Source organism: Agrilus planipennis, unplaced genomic scaffold, assembly GCF_000699045.2.
Source record: "Agrilus planipennis isolate EAB-ADULT unplaced genomic scaffold, Apla_2.0 scaffold239, whole genome shotgun sequence".
NCBI classification, from domain to species: domain Eukaryota; kingdom Metazoa; phylum Arthropoda; class Insecta; order Coleoptera; family Buprestidae; genus Agrilus; species Agrilus planipennis.
In genome coordinates this window covers 269,876-291,141 of record NW_020442381.1, presented here as the reverse complement: position 1 = coordinate 291,141, position 21,266 = coordinate 269,876, and the positions used below count along the sequence as shown (strand labels likewise).

The 21,266-nt window shown below is 35.3% G+C and overlaps 2 protein-coding genes and 1 pseudogene across 2 annotated transcripts in view; 2 read left to right on the top strand and 1 right to left on the bottom strand.

Annotated features, from left to right (window-relative positions):
- The first annotated feature begins 647 nt into the window (after nt 1-647).
- On the top strand, nt 648-1,865 carry LOC112906252 (brachyurin-like). The gene is made up of 5 exons (XM_025980099.1): nt 648-692; nt 757-894; nt 1,135-1,235; nt 1,305-1,471; nt 1,699-1,865. The coding sequence occupies exons 1-5, from the start codon at nt 648-650 to the stop codon at nt 1,800-1,802; spliced, it is 555 nt and encodes a 184-aa protein (XP_025835884.1). The 3' UTR covers nt 1,803-1,865.
- Nucleotides 1,866-8,897: 7,032 nt separating this feature from the next.
- On the top strand, nt 8,898-12,290 carry LOC108741722 (annotated as a pseudogene).
- Nucleotides 12,291-15,549: 3,259 nt separating this feature from the next.
- LOC108741718 (brachyurin-like) overlaps nt 15,550-21,266 on the bottom strand; it is a 15,845-nt gene continuing 10,128 nt past the window's right edge. The window contains exons 5-9 of the mRNA XM_025980098.1: nt 21,202-21,236; nt 19,850-19,950; nt 19,623-19,789; nt 18,743-19,020; nt 15,550-15,669 (exon numbers count right to left, since the gene is read on the bottom strand). Of these exons, the coding sequence (XP_025835883.1) occupies nt 15,550-15,669; nt 18,743-19,020; nt 19,623-19,789; nt 19,850-19,950; nt 21,202-21,236 (701 nt within the window). The remainder of the gene's footprint in view (nt 15,670-18,742; nt 19,021-19,622; nt 19,790-19,849; nt 19,951-21,201; nt 21,237-21,266) is intronic.

The window sequence follows — 21,266 nt, the reverse complement described above, 5'->3', positions numbered from 1 at the left end:
CAAAAGTGATATATTTTTGTTAAAGGCGATCCGACCCTACGTTGTTGTTTGTTTCATACCTTCAACCCTTTTTCCATCCTGAGCATTTGACTCCCCAGATATCGAAAATTAGCGGCTTCCTGTTGTTTCTCCTCTCCAATTTCTATATTATTATAGCATTAACCTTACTTTTGCATCCCCTAAGTACCAATAATTTTGTTTTATTTTCTTTTGTTAATGCCGCTTGTATTTTACATAAATTCTATAATTCGCCCCTCCTAGATGCTTATACTGCTGTATCTTCCGCAAATTTAAGCATTCTAATCCGTATTTGCCGATTCATACAGTTGTCCTGTATTTAATAGCATTAATTGTATCTTCCATATTACAATTAAAAAGTAGCAATGAAAACGGGGAAATTTTTTTTACCTGCCTTGCTAATATTTACTACCTTACGATGTTTTCAAATTGTAAAACTAACTTGAACATCTTAGAGATTTGTTTTAGGCAACACTTATTACAAGACAATTTGAAAACATCGTTTATCAAATCGATGCTACCTGATCAAAAGCGTATCAAGAATTTTATCGACAAACAGAAGTACCTTGAAGATAACTTTATAACGAGTTTCTAACATGATATCTGCAGTATCTGTATCAGAAGCAGAGATGAAAGAAATTGACTTAATTTTCATTACATTTTTCGTAGTAACGGTAACTTAGTGATATTAATTTAGTAGTCTAGATCAATTAAGAATTAATTTTAAGCTTTTTACAGGCTCACGTAACTAGTAATTGGTCTAAAGTTACACCTACTCATAAAATTGCTCCAACAGGACCTCATAAGCTTGCATTCTCCGAAGATATAAGGATTGTGGGAGGAAATGAAGCTTCGCCAAACTCCTTACCATATCAAGTAAGCATTCAAAATTATTTGATCAAAACTATCATACTGATCCCAAAAGTTTGATTAGCAAGGATCCAGAAAGGTTAAAATTTAGATGTAAAATGTACAGGATGTGAAATTCTGTGAGATATAGTATTTTAAAGAAATGGAATTTAATGGGACTGGAGATGCGAACGTACAGCGCGAATAAATTTGAATACCTTCAGGGCTATACTTCTGGTCTACACTAAAATATTTTTATTTATTTAGGTCTTTTTGAGGCTTATTTACGATACATACACGAGTTTCTGTGGAGCATCTCTTATATCTAGAAGATACGTGTTAACTGCTGCACATTGCTTGGTAGATGAGTAAGAAATTTGCTCTTAATTGTTATCTTAACTGCTCAATATACTTTAGCTTTTTCTTTTTCTTATTAGCCTTGTATCATTGGAAGTAATTCTGGGAGCGCATAACATTCGTCAAGGAGAATCTACCCAACAACGCATTCCAACCTCCACGTTCAAAGTACATGAACAGTATAATAATCAACCAGCACCGAATGATTTAGGCATCGTCTATCTTCCAACACCAGCCAATCTCAATCGTAACAATCCTATGAATAACTTACTTTATCTTAAATGAATGACAGTTTAATGGACATATACGGGAAGCTTGAAGAAATTGAAGTAAAGTCATCCTAAAGTGACCTCTTTCGTAATTTAATTTTTGCACTAATCATTTTTTGGATCTAATCTACCCACTATAAGCGTTCCTATAAATTCTGTAATTGATCTTTGCTTTTTTACCAAACTAATTTAAAACTTTTCACAGAGTGCGTTCAGCTGATAGCGCTTCCAAGTAGAGCTGACGCTTCAAAAAAATTCATTATGATCTCAAGCAGTAGCAAGTGGTTGGGGATACACTTCTCAGCCTAATCCTGGTCCAGCTTGCTCTGGAGATTCAGGTGGACATCGTGTCGTCAGTGGAAAGGTGGTAAATGCATATCAATTTAAATCAAGCCACCTACGAAGACAAAAAAGGAAAAATTAGTTTCATAACATACGTATCTTTCTGTCACTCTTGTAAATGTGTGATAGGAATTCGGTTCTATTTCTTTCTCCTTTCTGTTTGGTCGTGTACAGATGGTAAAATTAGAATCTTATCTATCTGATGCAGTTGAGGCTACCTCGAATGTGCCTCAAGGGTCGCACTTAGGTCCGCTTCTATTTTCAATATTGATTAATGATCTTCACACTAATATTATTGTATTATTATTATAATATTTGTTGATGACGCTAAACTCTCTGTTAAAGTTACGGCAACCTCGGATTGTCAGGCTCTCCAATCTCTTGCATCTCTTTCCTAAATAACTGGTGTATAACAAATTTACTCACTTTAAATATTGCCAAATGTGGTATAATTATTTTCACCAGATCTATAATTCCTATGGATTATATATGACTACAAGCTGCATGATAAAAGTTTTGCTCGGGTTTATGAACTTTCTGATCCAGGTATTATTTTCGGATCATCTTTTACTTTTGATAAACATCTTGCTAACGTACTGTCCAGAGCCTACAGATTATATATTAATATAAAACTTTGGTCCTTCCTCAACTATTATATGGTTCCAAAAATGGAGACCCTATACCCAGCAAGCATCTTCTGAACTCTTCTTAGCGTTGAGGCTTAATATTCCGATGCTATCTACTGAACATGATGATACCATGGTCCAACTAGTCACAGGTCTGGTTGACATCTATCAGTTACATATTGTGTTATCAGGGGGTATTAAGTGTGATTCTATTATGGACTTGTTTGAATTTAGAAACAGTAGTTATGCCTTGAGAAGCCATAGAGTGATCCTAGCGTTACCCAAAATTATGTATTCCATTCAGTTGTATTCCACCTTTAAAAGCTTTGGAACTTATTGCGTAATGAACTAGCAGAAGCTCACTTAACCATAGTTTAAGTCACTGCATCGCTCAATATATATGTTTTTCTTTTGTTTATAATATTTGTATAGGGTCCTTGCCCGTTGAATAATAATGACAATGCAACGCCTCATTCAATCACCTGGTACTTAGCAGCATCGGTGAATTTTTTTGCTCATGCATTGTTAGTTACACTAAGTTCTTAAATTCGGTAATTCAATACGTACCACTAGGTTTTTAGTACGGACCTAGGGTGTCTCATATGAACCACACAACTTTTGGTATGAGCAAAACACCTCTCTTAAAACAAAATAGAAACAATTTTTGGTTATGAATAAGGATGTACGTAAATTATAAAATCTCTGTAACTTATTTGCAAAAGTCACATAAATATTCGTCTCCTTCTACAACTGCACAAATGGCATTAGCCCATTGGCGATAAGAACGCTTTTCTTTGGCTTATTTAACTGTTTTGCAAAGTTCCTTTTTTTTTCAATGATTCAGCTTCTTATTTTCTGTTGGTAGATGTTTCCAAATCGTTTTTGTACGGTGAATTAGATGCTTTTCTTCCTGTATTACCGGTTTCTAATCTAATACGAGGTAGAAGATATAGTTGTTGTGACGATACATAAGGGGATAAAGATGCTCCAGCAGATACATTTACTAAATCTATCGAATCTTTCAATGAGATGGAATTTTGATCTACTTCAATTTGATCGATTGACAGATTTTGTTCCAGCAAACCACCGTCTCGAGAAATATCTGCCAATATTAATGAAATTAAACATTGGACTTTATTCATAGAGATGCTGACCATAGGATCGCTCATTGCTGCAACTGGTTCAGATCCATCGACACCAACAGTTTTATCGGTCGGGGATTGTGGCTTATCTGGAAAATATTCACTATTCGATTCCGGTGGATTTTTATCGTCGATGTCAATGATTTTTTTCAATAGTAGATTGTGGTTCATCCATTGGCTCAGCTTCAGTATCTTCACAAAAAGTCCGATCTGAATCATAATTATCACTTTTAAGAGCGGGGATAGCTGGTGGCAATTGGGCAGTGTATTACACTTTCCTGATAGGGAGGGTGGACCTGTTCAGTCAATCAATGAAATCATGGTCGTGAAAAACATTTCTATCCACTGGCCAAATCCCAGTTACACGAAAACCATTAATTGCTGGTTTAGTACGCTGCGCTTTTACATGCACGCCCAAATAGTTCAGCAATGTCGTAATGTGTAGATGCTTGATTTTTGATTCGTACGAATTGCCGGATTTCTTCAGTGAAGAACTTTTTAAAGGGACTCATGAATATGCGATCCATTGGCCGAATCTTGTGACTTGAATGTGGGGGCAATGATAATAGTTGAACATGGTTCTTACGGGCCAAATCGATAAGTTCAATATTTCGTGTATGACTGGAGTGTCCATCTAATATCAAATGAGCAGGACAAGCGTCAGAAGGTTTTACATGCTGTAAAAAATGCTTAAAATCATTGAGTGAAAAGATTAGTTTGTATCCAGCCTGATGGGTGGCATGCGTGTATTGAACCAATAGGACCTCCTCTCATTAGAAGTGGATTATCCCGCTTACGGGGGAAAATCATCATAGGCTGAACAAATGATCCGCTAGCATTCATACACAATACACAGATTACTGTCGAACCTCTTTCAGCTGACGTTACACCCTTAATTTGTCGCTTTCCCTTCTTGACAAGTATTTCTGGCATTTTTGAGGGCACCACCGTTATACCGCTCTCATTAATATTATATATATATTGTTAGGCGTATAATATTTGTACTTGTCCATAGCTTCTTCTCACAATGTGAAAAATCTGTTGGTACTTTCTTTGTTAAAGCCCTTCAGTCTTGCAATTGACGTGCCTGAGGATTGGCGAAAAAAAAGATCGGGATGGCGTGTTAAAAACAATCGCAACCAAGTTTTACCAGCCGACTGTCTTTCTTGAGAAAAGTTATGAGTCAAGTTATTTTTTTTGGGCCAATTGAAATGCCAGTAACATTATATCTCGTCGAGTCAATCCAAACCCAGCTTCCTCCATCCGAAGAACATAAAATGGACTACATGATTATAGTATGGACTACCAGCTCATATTTCAACTCCCTGTCGAGGTCCATATTAGAAATAGATGCTGCTATAAGATTATAATATTCTTGAAAAACATTAACGTTAGATACAGCTACGAGTTATGGGAACAATAACTGCTAATGCAACTCTCATGTGACAGTGTGACAAATTAATTAAATGATTATTTTCTTCTTTTTAGAGCTTTAAAATAAAAGCTTATTCTTAAAAGTGTTTTTTTTACCATTAATTTATTAAAGTGAAACTTTTATTACATTGCCTTAAATTTTTTCGTCCATCTATCGCATGTCGCATTACAGCCGGTCGCAGAGTAGGGGTAAAAGTGAAACGTCCTCGGCAGAACAGCCAAGGCCAATATGGCAGCGCCATGGCTCGCATGAGCTAACCTGCGGAGCACTTATATTCTCACTCATTCGTGCAAGTGCACCGCGGTATTCGTGTTTTAATCGTGAGTTGGATATCTTGTATACTATTGATTCTCCATTGTCATTCCATTATACTCTAAATCGAATAATTTTCTTAAAATTTACAGTTAAATGCCTACAATCCGAAAAGTTTCGCTTGCATCGTGGTTTCATAAAGCCACACAATTTTTTTTAATGCGTTTTACCTCATAATAACTCATCAAAAATGCGATATCACACGTCTCGTTAAAACTCAGATAAATGAAACTTCCGATAAGCCGCTGATAAGGCGTTTTCGTCTTACAACCAGACTTATGTATTCATATTAAACTGTAAAACTTGATTTATGTACATCCATTAGTCTAATGTTACAGTTTGTTTCTGTTTACCAACCCCTAAATTCATACCTAGTTATCTTTTACTTTCTCCTAAATCCTTTATCTTCAATATTTCTCTAAACTTTAATTTTAAAATATTCATTTTACGTTTATCATTTAAGAAAATTTAGATTTTTGATAACCTAAGTCACCCAAAACTCTTTTATACTATTAAACTGTTTTAGGTCATAAATTAGCTTTTTTAATTTTAGTACTCTGTTTTTACAATTAAACTTTTCCGACCATTTATGTAATACCACAAAATCAGTTTCTTCTAATACACCTTTAAAGAAGGCAGCAGGAGTACTACACTCCTACTAAATGTAAAGTAAATAACTCTAATTTTACTGAAAGTAAATTATAATTTTGAAGTAGTATATGTGACGCAAAACCGACGAAAGTTTCTTCATAATCAATACCAGCTTTTTTTGCATAAACCCTTTGCTTTATATTTAGATAAAAGCGACAAGGTCATTCACGAATAATTTTCTATAATATAAAGTTTTATCTGCAAACACGTTGTAAAGATTTATCAAGATGGAAATTTAAAAAATACCACAAAAAAATATTGAAGGACCCACCAACAACCAACACGTGTATCATAAAAAATCTTCACAATCTATAACTCAAAACCACATTAAAATTAAGAGAATATTTTCCACAAAAAATCAACACNAATGTAATAAACTTAAAATTAATACAGTAAAAGCTCTTTATCGTGGGGTATACGTTCCATAAATATGCCGCGAATACAGAAACCGTGGATATGGAATGGTAATTAGTATGGAATCATAGGGGATACGTTCGAAAAATTCGCAATTAAAATTAATCGTTATAATCAGCTTTAGTGATTTTTTCTTGTTTTGAATTTTGAAATTAATCCACTCGGTTACATCTTTTATAAAATTCGCCTCGGCACGAGCCAACAGTATTTAAAAGATGCCGATACGTTAAAAAATAACATCGAATCCTTTTCTATTTATTCGGTTAAGGTTAAGGGGATTCAGTAGTACACGCACCGTATAGTAAGAACATGCTTATCGGTTCTAGATATCATGAGTTTAATGTATGGAACAAAGGTCTGAAATTTTATAATAAGATAAAAGCTTTGTTCTAAAGCCTGTCGAAGACCATTTTTTAATTTCTATCGAAAATACGTGTCTTACAAGAATCATCAAAATTAAGCACTTGTAAAAGCTTTTAATGACTATATTATTGAAAACCAAAAACGTACCGAGTTAGTGTGAACCTTTGTCTGTTACTATACAAAAAAACCCATATTTATCTCGCAGCGTTAAATCACAATGTTAAGAATAGAAACCCATGTTCTCTGAAAAATTCACATTAGGCACGAGTGATTTATTGCGATTTTTTCAATGATGTGCGTTTAAAACAGGTACTCCTCTATGTATGACTTTAATGCTTTCAATTCTTTTTTATTTGCTTATAACTACAGTGCGTTTCTATCAATAATGCGTTGGCCGTCCGTATGAAAATCAAATAAAACGTTGTTTACGTAACGTTTAAGTCACAAAATTATCTTTTGAAGAAACAAGTGTAGAATAAAATTTTTGTTTCATTGTTCCTTAATGTCTTCAAGCATTTCATTTAGTTCTTGATCAACTCGAATGCCACAGTGAGATAGAACCCCATTTAGTTGAAACTGTAGTTAGGGTTGCCAACCGAAACTGTAAGTCCAGGTCTAGATTGTTGAAGAAATATATGGTACTTAAAAATACTATATTTTCAACACCCAAATCTAACAAGCAAATCCTTCATTTTTAAAATTTATGAACGCGCCTGTTCAGAGTCAAGACCGTTCTTCTTGATGCAGGTCATAAAGTTCCTGTATGCAGTTTGTAGGAAGTGCAGTTTGTTGATTTTTTGATGTAGCCGATTTTTAACAAGTTATAAACATCCCTCTCTTGCAATATTTTGAGTTTGAAAGCCCCGTCTTGTAAGTATTCACGGAGATGTTTCAAAAGGGTTAATCACCAATGGTGACATTCGCCATACCCTTGGCATTTTTCCTCGTTTTAAGCATTAGATATAAGAAGTGAACAAGAACTTCTATAGAAGCACCTGCAATTGCACTTGTACAATCATTACTAATCATTCGTTGGAGATACTTTGTAAATATTTCAAATATATATATATATATATCCAATAAGTCTACTTCGCTGTAAGACTTCCGCGGAAAGAAAAGTTATATGTTAAAAGTCCACAAAAGAAAGGTAAAATCTATAAAAACTACGAAAAGAGCACTATTGAGAAGGGTAGATAAAGAAACGGTTTAAATGTAAGTTATTAGAAATGAAAATAGAGATTTTTAATAAGTGTGGAAAAGGGCAGAAAGGAAGTAAAAATTAGAAAGCGAAGATCCCAGAAATTAACATAATAGAATTACATACGGAGCATAGTATACATGAAGATACAAACAAATTCGTAAAACAGAAATATATGAATATAGAGATATTTACATGAAATTACAAATTAGATAGAGATGATAAAAAATACAAAATTCTCAGAAAATTTACAATGCTGACAGGGGCAAGTGTAGTAATAACCGTTACAGAATAAGGGATTTGACAATTATGTGTTTAAAAAGGCAATGTTGACAAATAATTACCCAAACCGGTTTAACAGAGTAGTGAAACAGGAAAAATATTTGTAAGGGGTGATACTCCATACGGGTGATTTTCAAAATTCTTATTGATATTTTCCAAAATAACCAAATGGATTTAATTAATTAACGGTGGTAATCGCGCATTTTACAACTCAAACAAATATAATTTTGAAAAGTTGAAATTGATAAATATAATAAAAAGCATGCAAGACAAAGGCGACCTGTAGAAGAATCCCGATAACTTGTGTGAGTGATGTACTAAATACAAGTTACATATTTATGTCAAAAAATGTGCAGTTTGTTGTTAAGGTGTCCACGCGAGGAACTATTAAGTTTGGTGTAAATTATCGTATGAATGGTGCAACACGTAAATTGGATGTTTGGAGTTTTAAGTGTATTTTTTGATCATAGCAACCATAACTTCCTTAGCTTTCTTGGAAATTAGTTTAAAGCAACATCAATTACAGAAACATACTTATCTAATTGATTTGAAAATATATCACTTATCATTCCGATGCTGAACAAAAACGCGTAACAATATTTTTATCAACAATTACTCTTTAAAGATAACTTTATAAAACGAGCTGCTACCAAGATCTGTACAGTATCTTCATCACAAGCAGAAATGAAGGAAATTGTCTTAATTTTTATTACATTTTCTCTAGTTACGGTAAAGCAGTGATACTAATTTGGAAGCCTAGATTAATTATGAACTAATTTTTTGTGTTTTACAGGCTCAGCTTACGTCCTCTGAAGACGTAAGGATTGTAGGAGGAAATGAAGCTCCACGAAACTCCTTAAGATACCAAGTAAGCATTTGAAAATAGTTAGTTAATACTATGTATTAAACCTACTTTTGAAAAACCGGTTTTCATTTACCAGATTTCCAAAAAACCGGCTTTAGCTGGTTTCCAGATTTTTATCAAGAAAGGTAGAATAGGTAAAAATTTTTAATTTAATTTATAAAACGAAATCAATATCAAAGTCAAAATATAAAAATAATCAAGGATTACACATTACTTACACAAAATAAAGAAAACTTAAACAAAAATTTCAAATTTCAAATAATATTTATATTTATTTCACTAATTTTATCCTCTCTTAAGCCAAAACGGTTTTAAGAAACATAAAATATTCACTGAATGATCTAAAAAATCTTGGCCTTATTTTTCCTGAAATTTAATAGTCGTTCACTTGCTACTGAGCTTGGTTTTATAGTTTTTAGATTTTCAGGGCATCAAATGACAAATCTCCGTTTTCGGTTCTTTTATTTGTTGCCTCAAATAATAATTCAGCTTTTGTGTATTTCGCTTTGTAAGTTTGTCAACATGATCTTTAAGGAGCTTATGCATTGATTTTTCCATGGCTTCCTTTAAAAAACATTAATTTTATGAGTAGTTTCATCAGAGTCGGTTTCCATATAAGATTCTAGACAATATCAATCTTTCCAGATAACTTAAGAATTTAGGTTTTTGAAGCTAAAGAAAGTACACTAGATTTCTTTACTGAACTGGAAATATTTTGTCCAAAAGATGTCCCAGCTGCCCGTTCTATAGAATGAACAGTAAATCAAATAAGTTAAAAATTAATCTTTGCATAATAATTTGAATTCTTTTAAACCGGTTCGCAAATGTGACAAATGTATTTTCAAAGTCAGTTTTTTGAAACCCTGTTTGAAAAACCTTCAAACCTTAGTACCATGAATATAATATTATAAAGACGTTTATCAGTTAGCTTTCAGAAAGAAATTTAGAGGGCTGGTGCAATATTGAGAGAGAGAGAGAAATTTAGGAAATTTAAATTGTAACAGTTTCCGGGTGGGGAATTTCAGGGGACCAGGTTAGAATTTAGGAAATGTGAAAGATCGGCGCCAATACATTCGCGGCAAACTAATGATATGTAATCTAATATTTTTATTTATTTAGGCCGCTTTGAGACTTCTTTACGATGGAACATCAAGTTTCTGTGGAGGATCTCTTATTACTAGAAGATACGTGTTAACAGCTGCGCATTGTTTGTACGACGAGTAAGGCATTGTTAATTGTTATCTTCATTATTCGATATATTCTGTTGCATTTTGCTTTTTATTTTTCATATTGTTAGTGGCCTTATATCATTGGAAGTAATACTAGGAGCACATAACATTCGACAAAGGGAATCTACCCAACAACGCATTTCAACCTCCACGTTCAAATTTCATGAAGGTTATAGTAACCAAACACTAGTAAATGATTTAGGCATGGTCTATCTTCCAACACCAGCCAATCTCAATCGTAATTACCTTTACTAATAATTTACTTTATTTTAAATTTTAATTAATTATGTCCAACAATTAGTGACCAACTAAAGTAAAAATAAAATCACTCGTAGAATTTATTAACGTTTTGTCTAACTTTCCATTCAATAGTTATGTATGAAAAAAAGTTGAGTCATCGTAATGTAGCCTCTTCAATAATTTACTTTTGCACTTATCAGTTTTTCTATTCTGCTCCCCTTGTTTGTATTTTTAAATTTCACTAATGTTTTACTTTTTATTTTAATTCCATTATTCCCAGAGTACGTTCAACTGATACCACTTCCGAGTAGAGCCGATGCTTCAAACAGTTTCGTAGGATCTCAGGCGATAATAAGTGGATGGGGATACATTTCTCAGTCTGCTACCGATATCAGTGACGTATTGCGATATGTCAATGTAAATGTTATATCAAACGACGTGTGCAAGCAAACGTTCAATTCGTTCGTTAGAAACTCAAACATTTGTTCTGGAGGAGTGGGCAAAAAAGGGGTTTGCTTTGGAGATTCAGGCGGGCCTCTTGTTGCCAGTGGAAAATTGGTAAGTGCATATTCTTTTAAAATCATTAAATCAATTTTTTTTTGTGTGTATATACTCCAGGCTAGATTATTGGTAGCACTGCGTCTCCCATTGAGAATTTGAGACTTTGGGATGAGTGGTAATGGTTAAGGACAAGATATGTTTCATAACATTCTTACCTCGTTGCCATTTGCTTGTAAATATGTAATAGAGACTGAAATTTATTTTTAATATACAGAGAGAATATAAAGATAGGAGACGAAACATTAGAAGAAGTGGCTGATTTTAAGTACCTAGGAAGTCAGATAAGTTAGGACAGAAGGAGTATTAGAGATATAAAGCGTGGGATAGCGTGATTCGCTTTCAATGAAAAGAAGTCACTTCTATGCTCGCGAACGGTTAACTTAGAAATTCGAAAAAGAAAAGGTGTATGTTTGGAGCCTGGCGCTATATAGGTGCGAAACATGGACAGTGGGCGTGGCGGAATAGAAGAGGTTAAAAGCGTTCGAAATGTGGCGTTACGGGCGAATGATGAAGATAACGTTAATAGAGAAGGTTAGAAATAAAGAGATGTTAGAAAGAATAGAAGAACAAAGGATTCTATGGATGTCGATAAGAAATAGACGAGATAGGTTGGTAGGACACTTTCTCAGGCATAAATTTCTAGTCAGAGACATATTAGAGGCAGAAACAGAAATTAAGAGAAGTAGAAGTAGACCTAGATTAGATTACTGTTCACAAATTGTTAAAGATGTGGGATGTTCTAGTTTTAAAAAATTAGCTCAGGATATGAAAGAGTGGAGTTGCAATGCGTGTCCAACCAGTCTTAGGACTGATGATGAGAGATAAATATCTGTGATACATTCTACCCGCTTTTTTTCTAATCAAAACGAGTGAGTGGACATTTAAGAAAATTACTACCAATTTACTTGATATGGGTATAACAATATTGCTATTCTTTGTTGTCTGTTACAGGTTGGTGTAATTTCGTTTATAAGCAATGGTGGTTGCGATGCTGGGGATCCAAACGTCTTGTCAAGGGTAACATCATTTTTAGACTGGATCGCAGCAAATAGTGATGCTGTTATTTCTTAAGCAACTGAGTTCTTCACTGAATCAGATATTGCAAATAAACGATTATTGCTATTGAATGAAACGTTACACATATTGTATATAATATTATATATTTATATCTAACGCCAACTATTGTGGAAAGTTGTAAAAACAATAATATATCCATCATATGGCTTTATGGTGCACCGCACTAATCTAAGGCGCTCCCGTCCCGGCAAAAATATGGTTGAACAAAAACATTTCGTTATTCAGTATACAGAGCATACTGCTATATGCAATGCAAAAAGTAAAATGCATTAAGGTCAATCAATACATTAGAACATAGTTATATAAATAAAGTACAATTAGCACCAAGTGTTAGCCTAAACAAATGAAGGGATCGTAATATAGTTAACAACAGAGTCCAAAAGAAGTAGGGGACTTTTATCAAACTAAAGCAGTTGCGAAGGGAGTGATAAGGACTCATAACGCTCCAGATGGGGATTCAGTAAAAATCCCTCCGCAGGTGAATTTTAATATAACAATTCACTGCGTGATAAAACAATGTGAGTAAGGTGTCAGGTCAGGTTACAAGGAACTGCAACCGTCCATACTCGGGTGTTACAAAATTTATAATAATTTACTGATGGTTTTTTTATTTTCTTTTTGTCAATTTATACAGATATGTAGGTATTTGTTTTAGTTATTTTCGGTTTCTCTTTTTTGTCTAGACTTTATTAACCAATTTGCCTCTTAAATATTAACTGATATTATACGCAATCAGAGTAATATTTTATAATTCTTTTAAATATTTTTTCCAACCAATGAGTAAGACAAAGACAATCCTCATCTTAAAATCATGCATTTTTGCGTTAACTTTGTAGCTCCAACTAAGGTGAGCAGTTAGCTGGTTAGTATTCAATCATGAGCCAGATCGAGTTATCTGTACATAGGTTTGTCGGAGAGAAAAAGAAATTTTTCTCGATTGGTAAGTTGGTCGCTAGAAACGTTTGGGGTTGTAGAGGGTAAGGAAGAGCACATCGAGAATGAGAATCTTTACATTTCAAGAATACGAGAAGGATAGGTTATTAACAGCTTGAGTAGAAGAAAGGAGATAGAACTCGTCCTGTTGGTTCGACTTCTTTCGATTTCATAGACATAGGCGTGTACGAAAAACGTAAAAGGGAAGTCGTGAATCGCGATTCGCATAGTGGAAAAGGCAACCAATTTTAGTGCAAAAGTCCCACGGGATCCAAAGAATAATCCGTCTCTAACATTTCACGTACCTTGGCAAAGAAGATTGATTGATGAGTGAAGAAATTCGCTGGCTCTGTATTATAGTCTGAGAGAGTTTCTTCGTTTGTACTCCTTTAACATGACACAAAGTATTGAAGTGTGTAGTCCACCATATCATGTTTTTTGATGTTGTCCCTGGCGAGTGCCGTAGATTGACAAACTGTAGCCACCCCGCTTCCGCCCTAGAGAGACGTGTGCCCAGGTTGTCATTGCTAATCGTCTAGTCCAGGGGTCGGCAACCTTATAAGTCGGAAGAGTCGAAAATTACAATTCACAAAATTTCAAAATTTTTAAAGAGCTACAAATTTTTTTCTTGCCAAAAATAAATAGTACTCGCAATAAATAAAATTATCCTATTTATTCATAAAAAATAATATCTATTTATTTACAACACTAACTTGTACTTCAATAACAAACAATTGAGCAAACAAATTCAATGGGAGCCATGGCTTTGCATGGTTATTCAAGTAGAAAATTTAAACTTTACTAAACAATGTAACTTGTAGTTAAAATAAAAAAAAGAATAATAACATACATTTGAGCAAACAAATTCAATGAGAGTGTTGGCTTTGCATAGTTTTAAAAAGTTTGGATAAATTTGGCTCATAACTTGTTGTTTTAAGTCTCAAACAAGACTCTAAATTTGTTAGTTGGCTTCTTACTTTACTTTTAATTATATTCATGCAAGGGCTTGCTCGCACGAATATGTCGATCCGAAGATNTGGAAGCTGGCGGAAATTTTAAAATGGCGTGGATGCGCGGTGGCAAAAGTAGGCAGTTTTAGGTATAACGATTGCAGCCCTTTTTCTTCAGTATTCCTATCAGGGGCGTAGATTAAATATTTAAAAATAGGGATCAGTGAGCAAGTAATAAGCGGACAAACAGAAGAACTAATTGTTGATGTGGGTGACAGTGAAAGAGATTTCCTATTAATATTATAATTTACGCCTACTGAAAGCTTATTTGTGTATCGGTTCCAAGTGACTTACCCAAATAGGTCATAAATGGGCAAGTACTTACGCGGCCGCTCGCCAGCTTCCTTCGTCCGACCTGAACAAGTGGCTGAGAGATAGAATCAGTGTGTAATCCTCGTTAATCAATTCAGAACGATTTTTAAATGTTTTTGTTTTTGATAAAATAAATAATATTTTTGTATGGAACTAAAGAGCCGCAGCTTCACATCCAAAGAGTCGCATGTGGCTCGCGAGCCGCAGGTTTCCGACCCCTGGTCTAGTACGTATCATGCCGGATTTCTCGCAGCGACCCGAATTCTTCCCGACGCCTCTGTACTGTTTATCCATCCCTTGTCCTTCCTTTACTGATTATTATTTTTCACCTTCACCGTCCGTTATTAGTCTGCCATCGACGACCCCGATAACGGTACTATGTCTAACCGCCCCGTTGACACCTAACTGCTGTTACTACTTTTAAGTTTTTCTATTCTGGGCTCGGGGCCGCACTTTCGGAAGGGGTACAAATTTACTTTTTTAGGTTGAAGATTTGGTATTTACTAAAAAAAAATTGTTATGCGGTTCAACACTGTCGCAGCTCGCTCAATTGAACAACATCTTGCTCTTCTTTACTCATATTATTCACCCTCTCGCTCTATACTTCTATACCCTTGACATTTTTCTAAGAAACAACCTTCACTGTCTGATTGCCTGGTTTATTTATTATTTTCATATTCTTGAATATGCGGTTCACCGACCAGGAAATCGTTACCTATATACTATAAGATTAAGAAAATTTTCCCTCTGAGAAAAGTCCGTGAAAAGTTATTTTAAATGATACCTAATAATTTCTAGTCCAAAGATCCCCTAATACAATAAAGCCCTCTGAATTTTCCTTAATGGTGTGATAGCTCTAAAACTATTACTAATTCTACTCGTTTCTGTAACTTCTACAGGAAGAAGCTTCTCCAAATTAAAAATAATAGAAAATTATTTAAGACCGGAAGACCTTCATAATTGTATTAATTAATTCTTAGTATTGGAACTAGGCATTAAAGTGATTAGCTATTCTTTTACTAAAGATTTATTTAGTACCAATAACTGTAATATTTGTCAGTTGCTTAAGAAATAACAGCATCAGTGTTTGCTGAGATCCAGTCTAAAAATGATGACACCCTTGTGAAAGCGCTTGGATACCCTGCATAGCAACCCCATCCACTTACAAATGCAGCTACACCAACCTGTAATAGACAAAACAAAGGATATTATATTATAGCAATAGTGTTGATTCTATGTAATTCATATATATACAAGCTGACTTTATTAGATTGGCGGTCATTATCATTCTCTCCTTTTAAATAAATAAAAAAAAACAGGTAAAATGATATACGAGGTCTGTTCAAAAACTACCACGAGTATTGTGTTTTTTCAAAAATTATTTATTTATTCATGAATATCTATTTTGTCCCCTTCAAAGTAATCTCCACCAGATATTATACACTTATGCCAATGTTTTTTCCAATCCTTGAAACACTTCAAAAAATCGTTTTTTGTGATCTTGTTCAGCTCCTCCCTCGATGCCGTCTTTATCTCCTCAATCGTAGCGTAGCGTCGTCTTTTCGTGGGCCTCTTCAGTTTCAGGAACAAGAAGTCAGAGGGGGTCAGATGTGGGGAATACGATGCCTGCGGCATTATAAATGTTGTTTTTGGCCATAAATTCGCGCACAAGCAATAATGATTGAGCAGGGGCGTTACCATTCCACAAATCCCGGCGTATCTGGTGAATGGCTTCGCGTAAATTGTGTATAACTTGCAGGGAGTATTCCTTATTGACTGTTATACCCTGTGGCAAGAACACATGATGCACTACGCTCCTGCAACCAAAGAAAACTGTAAGCAAAACCTTCACATTGGACCTAACTTGGCGCGTTTTTTCTGGTCTTGGCTCGGGCGGCAGCTTCCATTGGGATGATTGAGCTTTGGTTTCCACGTCATAGACATGCTGTTTTTGGTCACCAGTTATGACCCTCTGAAGCTAATTTTTTGGTACGAATTTCGCGGCGACCTGTCTCATGTCCAAATCATTGATAAAAATCGAACGGCAGGAGCCAATCGTTATGTTTAAGTCTTCAGCTACTTCTCTAACGGTGATTCGACGATTGGCCTGTACTATTTTCTTCACATCATCAATATCTTCGTCTGTTGTTGACGTGCTTGGACGTCTTCGTTCACATCTTCTCGTTTTGTACCACCATTAAACGTTACTTCGGTTCAAGGCAGCGTCGCCATATGACACAGTCAACATTTGGAATGCGTCGCGCACTTAATTTTGTTTTTCACGCAAAATTTGATATAGATCGTTTAATACGTTTTTTGAAAAATCGAACATACGTAACGCACAGAAATTGAAAACTCGCGATAGTTTTTGAACAGATCTCGAATTCACCGAATTATGGAACGCATTTTGTAGACAGCAAAAGAATAAATAATCACATATTTACAAATGCTATGAAACAGATCTTTCACTTTGTGATTTGGCAGGTGACTCAGGATTAGATGAAAGTGTAAATCTGCAAGTAGGCAAAAATTTACGAATATTGTTATGAATCATGATAGAGAAAAGGGGTACACTAACGCACAATTCGTCATATAGTATTTGGGAAAAGCAAACTGTGCAACGCTTTAGAGTGAGAGGTGGCAGAGAGAGATAGCGTAAAGGTGGTTGCGAATTCTGGCGCTTTCCAGCAGTTGTGATTAATCGAGAGCATTTCTTTCAGTTTATCACCAATTTTTTTTCTTTAATTCGTATTATTTTATTACTATTCTATTACTTGCTCACTGATCCCTATTTTTAAATATTTAATCTACGCCCCTGATAGGAATACTGAAGAATAAGGGCTGCAATCTTTATACCTAAAACTGCCTACTTGAATTGAAAAGAATCACGCAACTGGCTATTGCTGCTAACCATCACTCCCCTCAAATTTGTCAGTGACATACACAGCCCTACCAATAACCGCAATTATCACTGGATGGCAGTGAGTGGTTTTACATAAAATTTAGACTTAGGTAAACATATATGCTCACATATATTCATTTTATACATACAAAGGTATATTGATTTAGTATTTTTAAACTGATATATATTTACCAATTTTTTGCTGACGACAAGAGGTCCGCCCGAATCTCCAGAGCAAATGCCTTTATTGCCCGTTCCTCCAGAACAAATCATTGAGTTGGTAATGTACGAACCGAAGTTTCCTTTACACACGTCGTTTGCTATAACCGGAACATCGACATATCGCAATACGTCACTAGTAACGTTAGCAGAACTAGAAAAGAATCCCCAACCACTTGCTACTGCCTGCGATCCTGCGAAACTATTCGAAACGTCAGCTCTACTAGGAAGTGCTATCAGTTGAACGTACTCTGCGGAAAATTGAATTTACTTTGGTAAAAAAACCCAGAGAAGTTACAAAGAGGGCAGAATAAACACCAAAAAATGATAAGTGCAAAATAATAGAAGAGGCTATATCAGGGTTGCTATATCAAGAAGTAAATCTCATAAATCATTTATATCAAGGGTATATGTTTTATAACCAATGAAGTTAAATCATCATTTGTATACCCCAGGTCCATGCAGCTACCCGTTACATGACGGTTCAGTAGCGTGCTTTCAGTATTTTATTCGTACACGATAACAAGGCTCTTAATAATTTAATTAATTAAATCAGCTTTTCTTTGCATGCCAATGACATCAAATCGGTTAAAGACAACTGGCTGAGCGAACCACCACTATTGCATTTATTTACCTCCCTTAAGTGACAGCTACTTCTTGAAATAGCGGCTCTGTTATACGAGGGTGGATTGATAAGTTTCCGGCCTGATCAAGAAGAACAAGCTTTTTAAAAATTTTTTTTTTTTATTTCTCAACATAATCTCCTCCAAGGCTGATACATTTCTCATAGCGGTGTTCCAGTCTATTAATGNTTACTTGCTCACTGATCCCTATTTTTAAATATTTAATCTACGCCCCTGATAGGAATACTGAAGAATAAGGGCTGCAATCTTTATACCTAAAACTGCCTACTTGAATTGAAAAGAATCACGCAACTGGCTATTGCTGCTAACCATCACTCCCCTCAAATTTGTCAGTGACATACACAGCCCTACCAATAACCGCAATTATCACTGGATGGCAGTGAGTGGTTTTACATAAAATTTAGACTTAGGTAAACATATATGCTCACATATATTCATTTTATACATACAAAGGTATATTGATTTAGTATTTTTAAACTGATATATATTTACCAATTTTTTGCTGACGACAAGAGGTCCGCCCGAATCTCCAGAGCAAATGCCTTTATTGCCCGTTCCTCCAGAACAAATCATTGAGTTGGTAATGTACGAACCGAAGTTTCCTTTACACACGTCGTTTGCTATAACCGGAACATCGACATATCGCAATACGTCACTAGTAACGTTAGCAGAACTAGAAAAGAATCCCCAACCACTTGCTACTGCCTGCGATCCTGCGAAACTATTCGAAACGTCAGCTCTACTAGGAAGTGCTATCAGTTGAACGTACTCTGCGGAAAATTGAATTTACTTTGGTAAAAAAACCCAGAGAAGTTACAAAGAGGGCAGAATAAACACCAAAAAATGATAAGTGCAAAATAATAGAAGAGGCTATATCAGGGTTGCTATATCAAGAAGTAAATCTCATAAATCATTTATATCAAGGGTATATGTTTTATAACCAATGAAGTTAAATCATCATTTGTATACCCCAGGTCCATGCAGCTACCCGTTACATGACGGTTCAGTAGCGTGCTTTCAGTATTTTATTCGTACACGATAACAAGGCTCTTAATAATTTAATTAATTAAATCAGCTTTTCTTTGCATGCCAATGACATCAAATCGGTTAAAGACAACTGGCTGAGCGAACCACCACTATTGCATTTATTTACCTCCCTTAAGTGACAGCTACTTCTTGAAATAGCGGCTCTGTTATAGGTACTCTGTTATATAGACGTTGGAAAATTAGGAGAGTCTAAATAAATCCCACGAAACGCTGCCTGTTGAATGATTTAATGTTTACTTTAATGAATATTAATTATTTATTGGACAAAACTAAAATATGATAAAGTAAATTATCAACAATTTTGAAGGGGCAAAGAGATAGTTACGATTGAGGTTGGCTGGTGTTGGAAGATAGATAACTCCTAAGTCATTCTGGGCTGGTTGATTATTATAATTTTCATGTTGTTTGAACGTTGTGCTGGAAATGCGTTGTTGTGTCGGTTCAGATTGACGAACGTTATGCGCTCCAAGTATCACTTGTGCTGATATAAGTCTAATAAAAAAATAAAAAAGTAAATTCAATGAAGATTACAATAAAGAGCGAATGTCTTACCCGTCCGTCAAACAATGTGCGGCTGTTAACACGTATCTTTTGGTGATAAGAGATCCACCACAGAAATACCCCCCTTTATTGTGATTAAGTATCAAAGCGACCTAAATCAATAACAATAGTATAATGCATGTAAACAAACAGTTACACTTGATAGAACAGACATTCAGCTGAGGGTGAATGGTTAAGAGAAGAGCATGTTGTTTTGAACTCTAGTATGTTTTTTCAAAAATTATTTATTTATTCACGAATTTCTATTTTGCCCCCTTCAAAATAACCCCATCAGATATTATACACTTGTTCCGACGTTTTTTCAATCCTTGCTTTTGGCCAAACATTCGCGCACAAGCAATGATGTTTAAGCAGGGGCGTTTTCATGGTGCAAAAATGCAATTTTTGTCCTTCCACAAACCTAAGCGTTTGTAGTGGATTTGTTCGCCCAAAGTGCACATAACTTACAGTTAATATTCTGCCCTGTGGCAAGAACTCATGATGCACCACGCCCGCAGGGGGTAGAAAACTAAGTAAAACCTTCACATTCAACCTAACTTGGCGCGTTTCTTTCGGTCTTGGCTAGTGCGGCAGTTTCCATTAGGATAATTGAGCTTTGGTTTCCACGTCATAACCATAAACCCATGATTCGACACCAATTATGACACTCTGAAGTAAATTTGGGTCATCGCGGGCAGAATCCAACAGCTCCTTAGCAATGTTAATGCGAGCTGCTTTTGGTCGAAACTGAGCATGAGCAATTTTGGTACGATTTTCACGGCAACCCGTCTCATGCCCTATCAGCAACTATTGGTAAAAATCGAATGACAGGGGCTAATCGATGTGTTTAGGTCCTCAGCAGCTTCTCTAACAGTGATTCGACGATTGAACAATAATTTTTTCTTGACTTTATCAATGTTTTCGTCTGTTGTTGAGGTGCTCGGGCGTCCAACACACTCTTCGTCGTTCACATCTTCTCGGCCCTCTGAGAACATTTTGTACCACCGATAAACGTCGCTTCCGTCCAAAATAGCTTCCTCATATGCCACAGTCAGCATTCGGAATGCGGCCGCTCACTTAATTTTGTTTTTCACACAAAATTTGATTTCTAGAGTAGGCAAAAATTAAAGTGCAAGCAAAGCAGCTGTCAAAAATTAACTGAACTTTCGACATGGGCAAACTTGCCAGTATAAGTGAGAGGCATGAGAACCAACATGACGCCACAAAAAAATCGAAAATCGAATATACGTAACGCCTTGCAAATTCAAAATTCGTCATACTTTTTGAATACGCCTCGTACATCATCGATTAACCCCCAAGATCTTGATCAAATTTCAAACATTCCAACTATTTTCAATGCTTACTTGGTATGGTAAAGAGTTTCGTGCAGCTTCATTACCTCCCACGATCTTTACGTGTGTAGTCCACC

What these genes read in the sequence shown, in the direction of transcription:
- LOC112906252 (XM_025980099.1), top strand. Translation starts at nt 648, where the DNA reads ATGAAAGAAATTGACTTAATTTTCATTACATTTTTCGTAGTAACG. An exon ending in TTACATTTTTCGTAGTAACG is followed by an intron (nt 693 to 756) that starts GTAACTTAGTGA and finishes AGCTTTTTACAG; the next exon opens with GCTCACGTAACTAGTAATTG. An exon ending in GCACATTGCTTGGTAGATGA is followed by an intron (nt 1,236 to 1,304) that starts GTAAGAAATTTG and finishes TTTTCTTATTAG; the next exon opens with CCTTGTATCATTGGAAGTAA.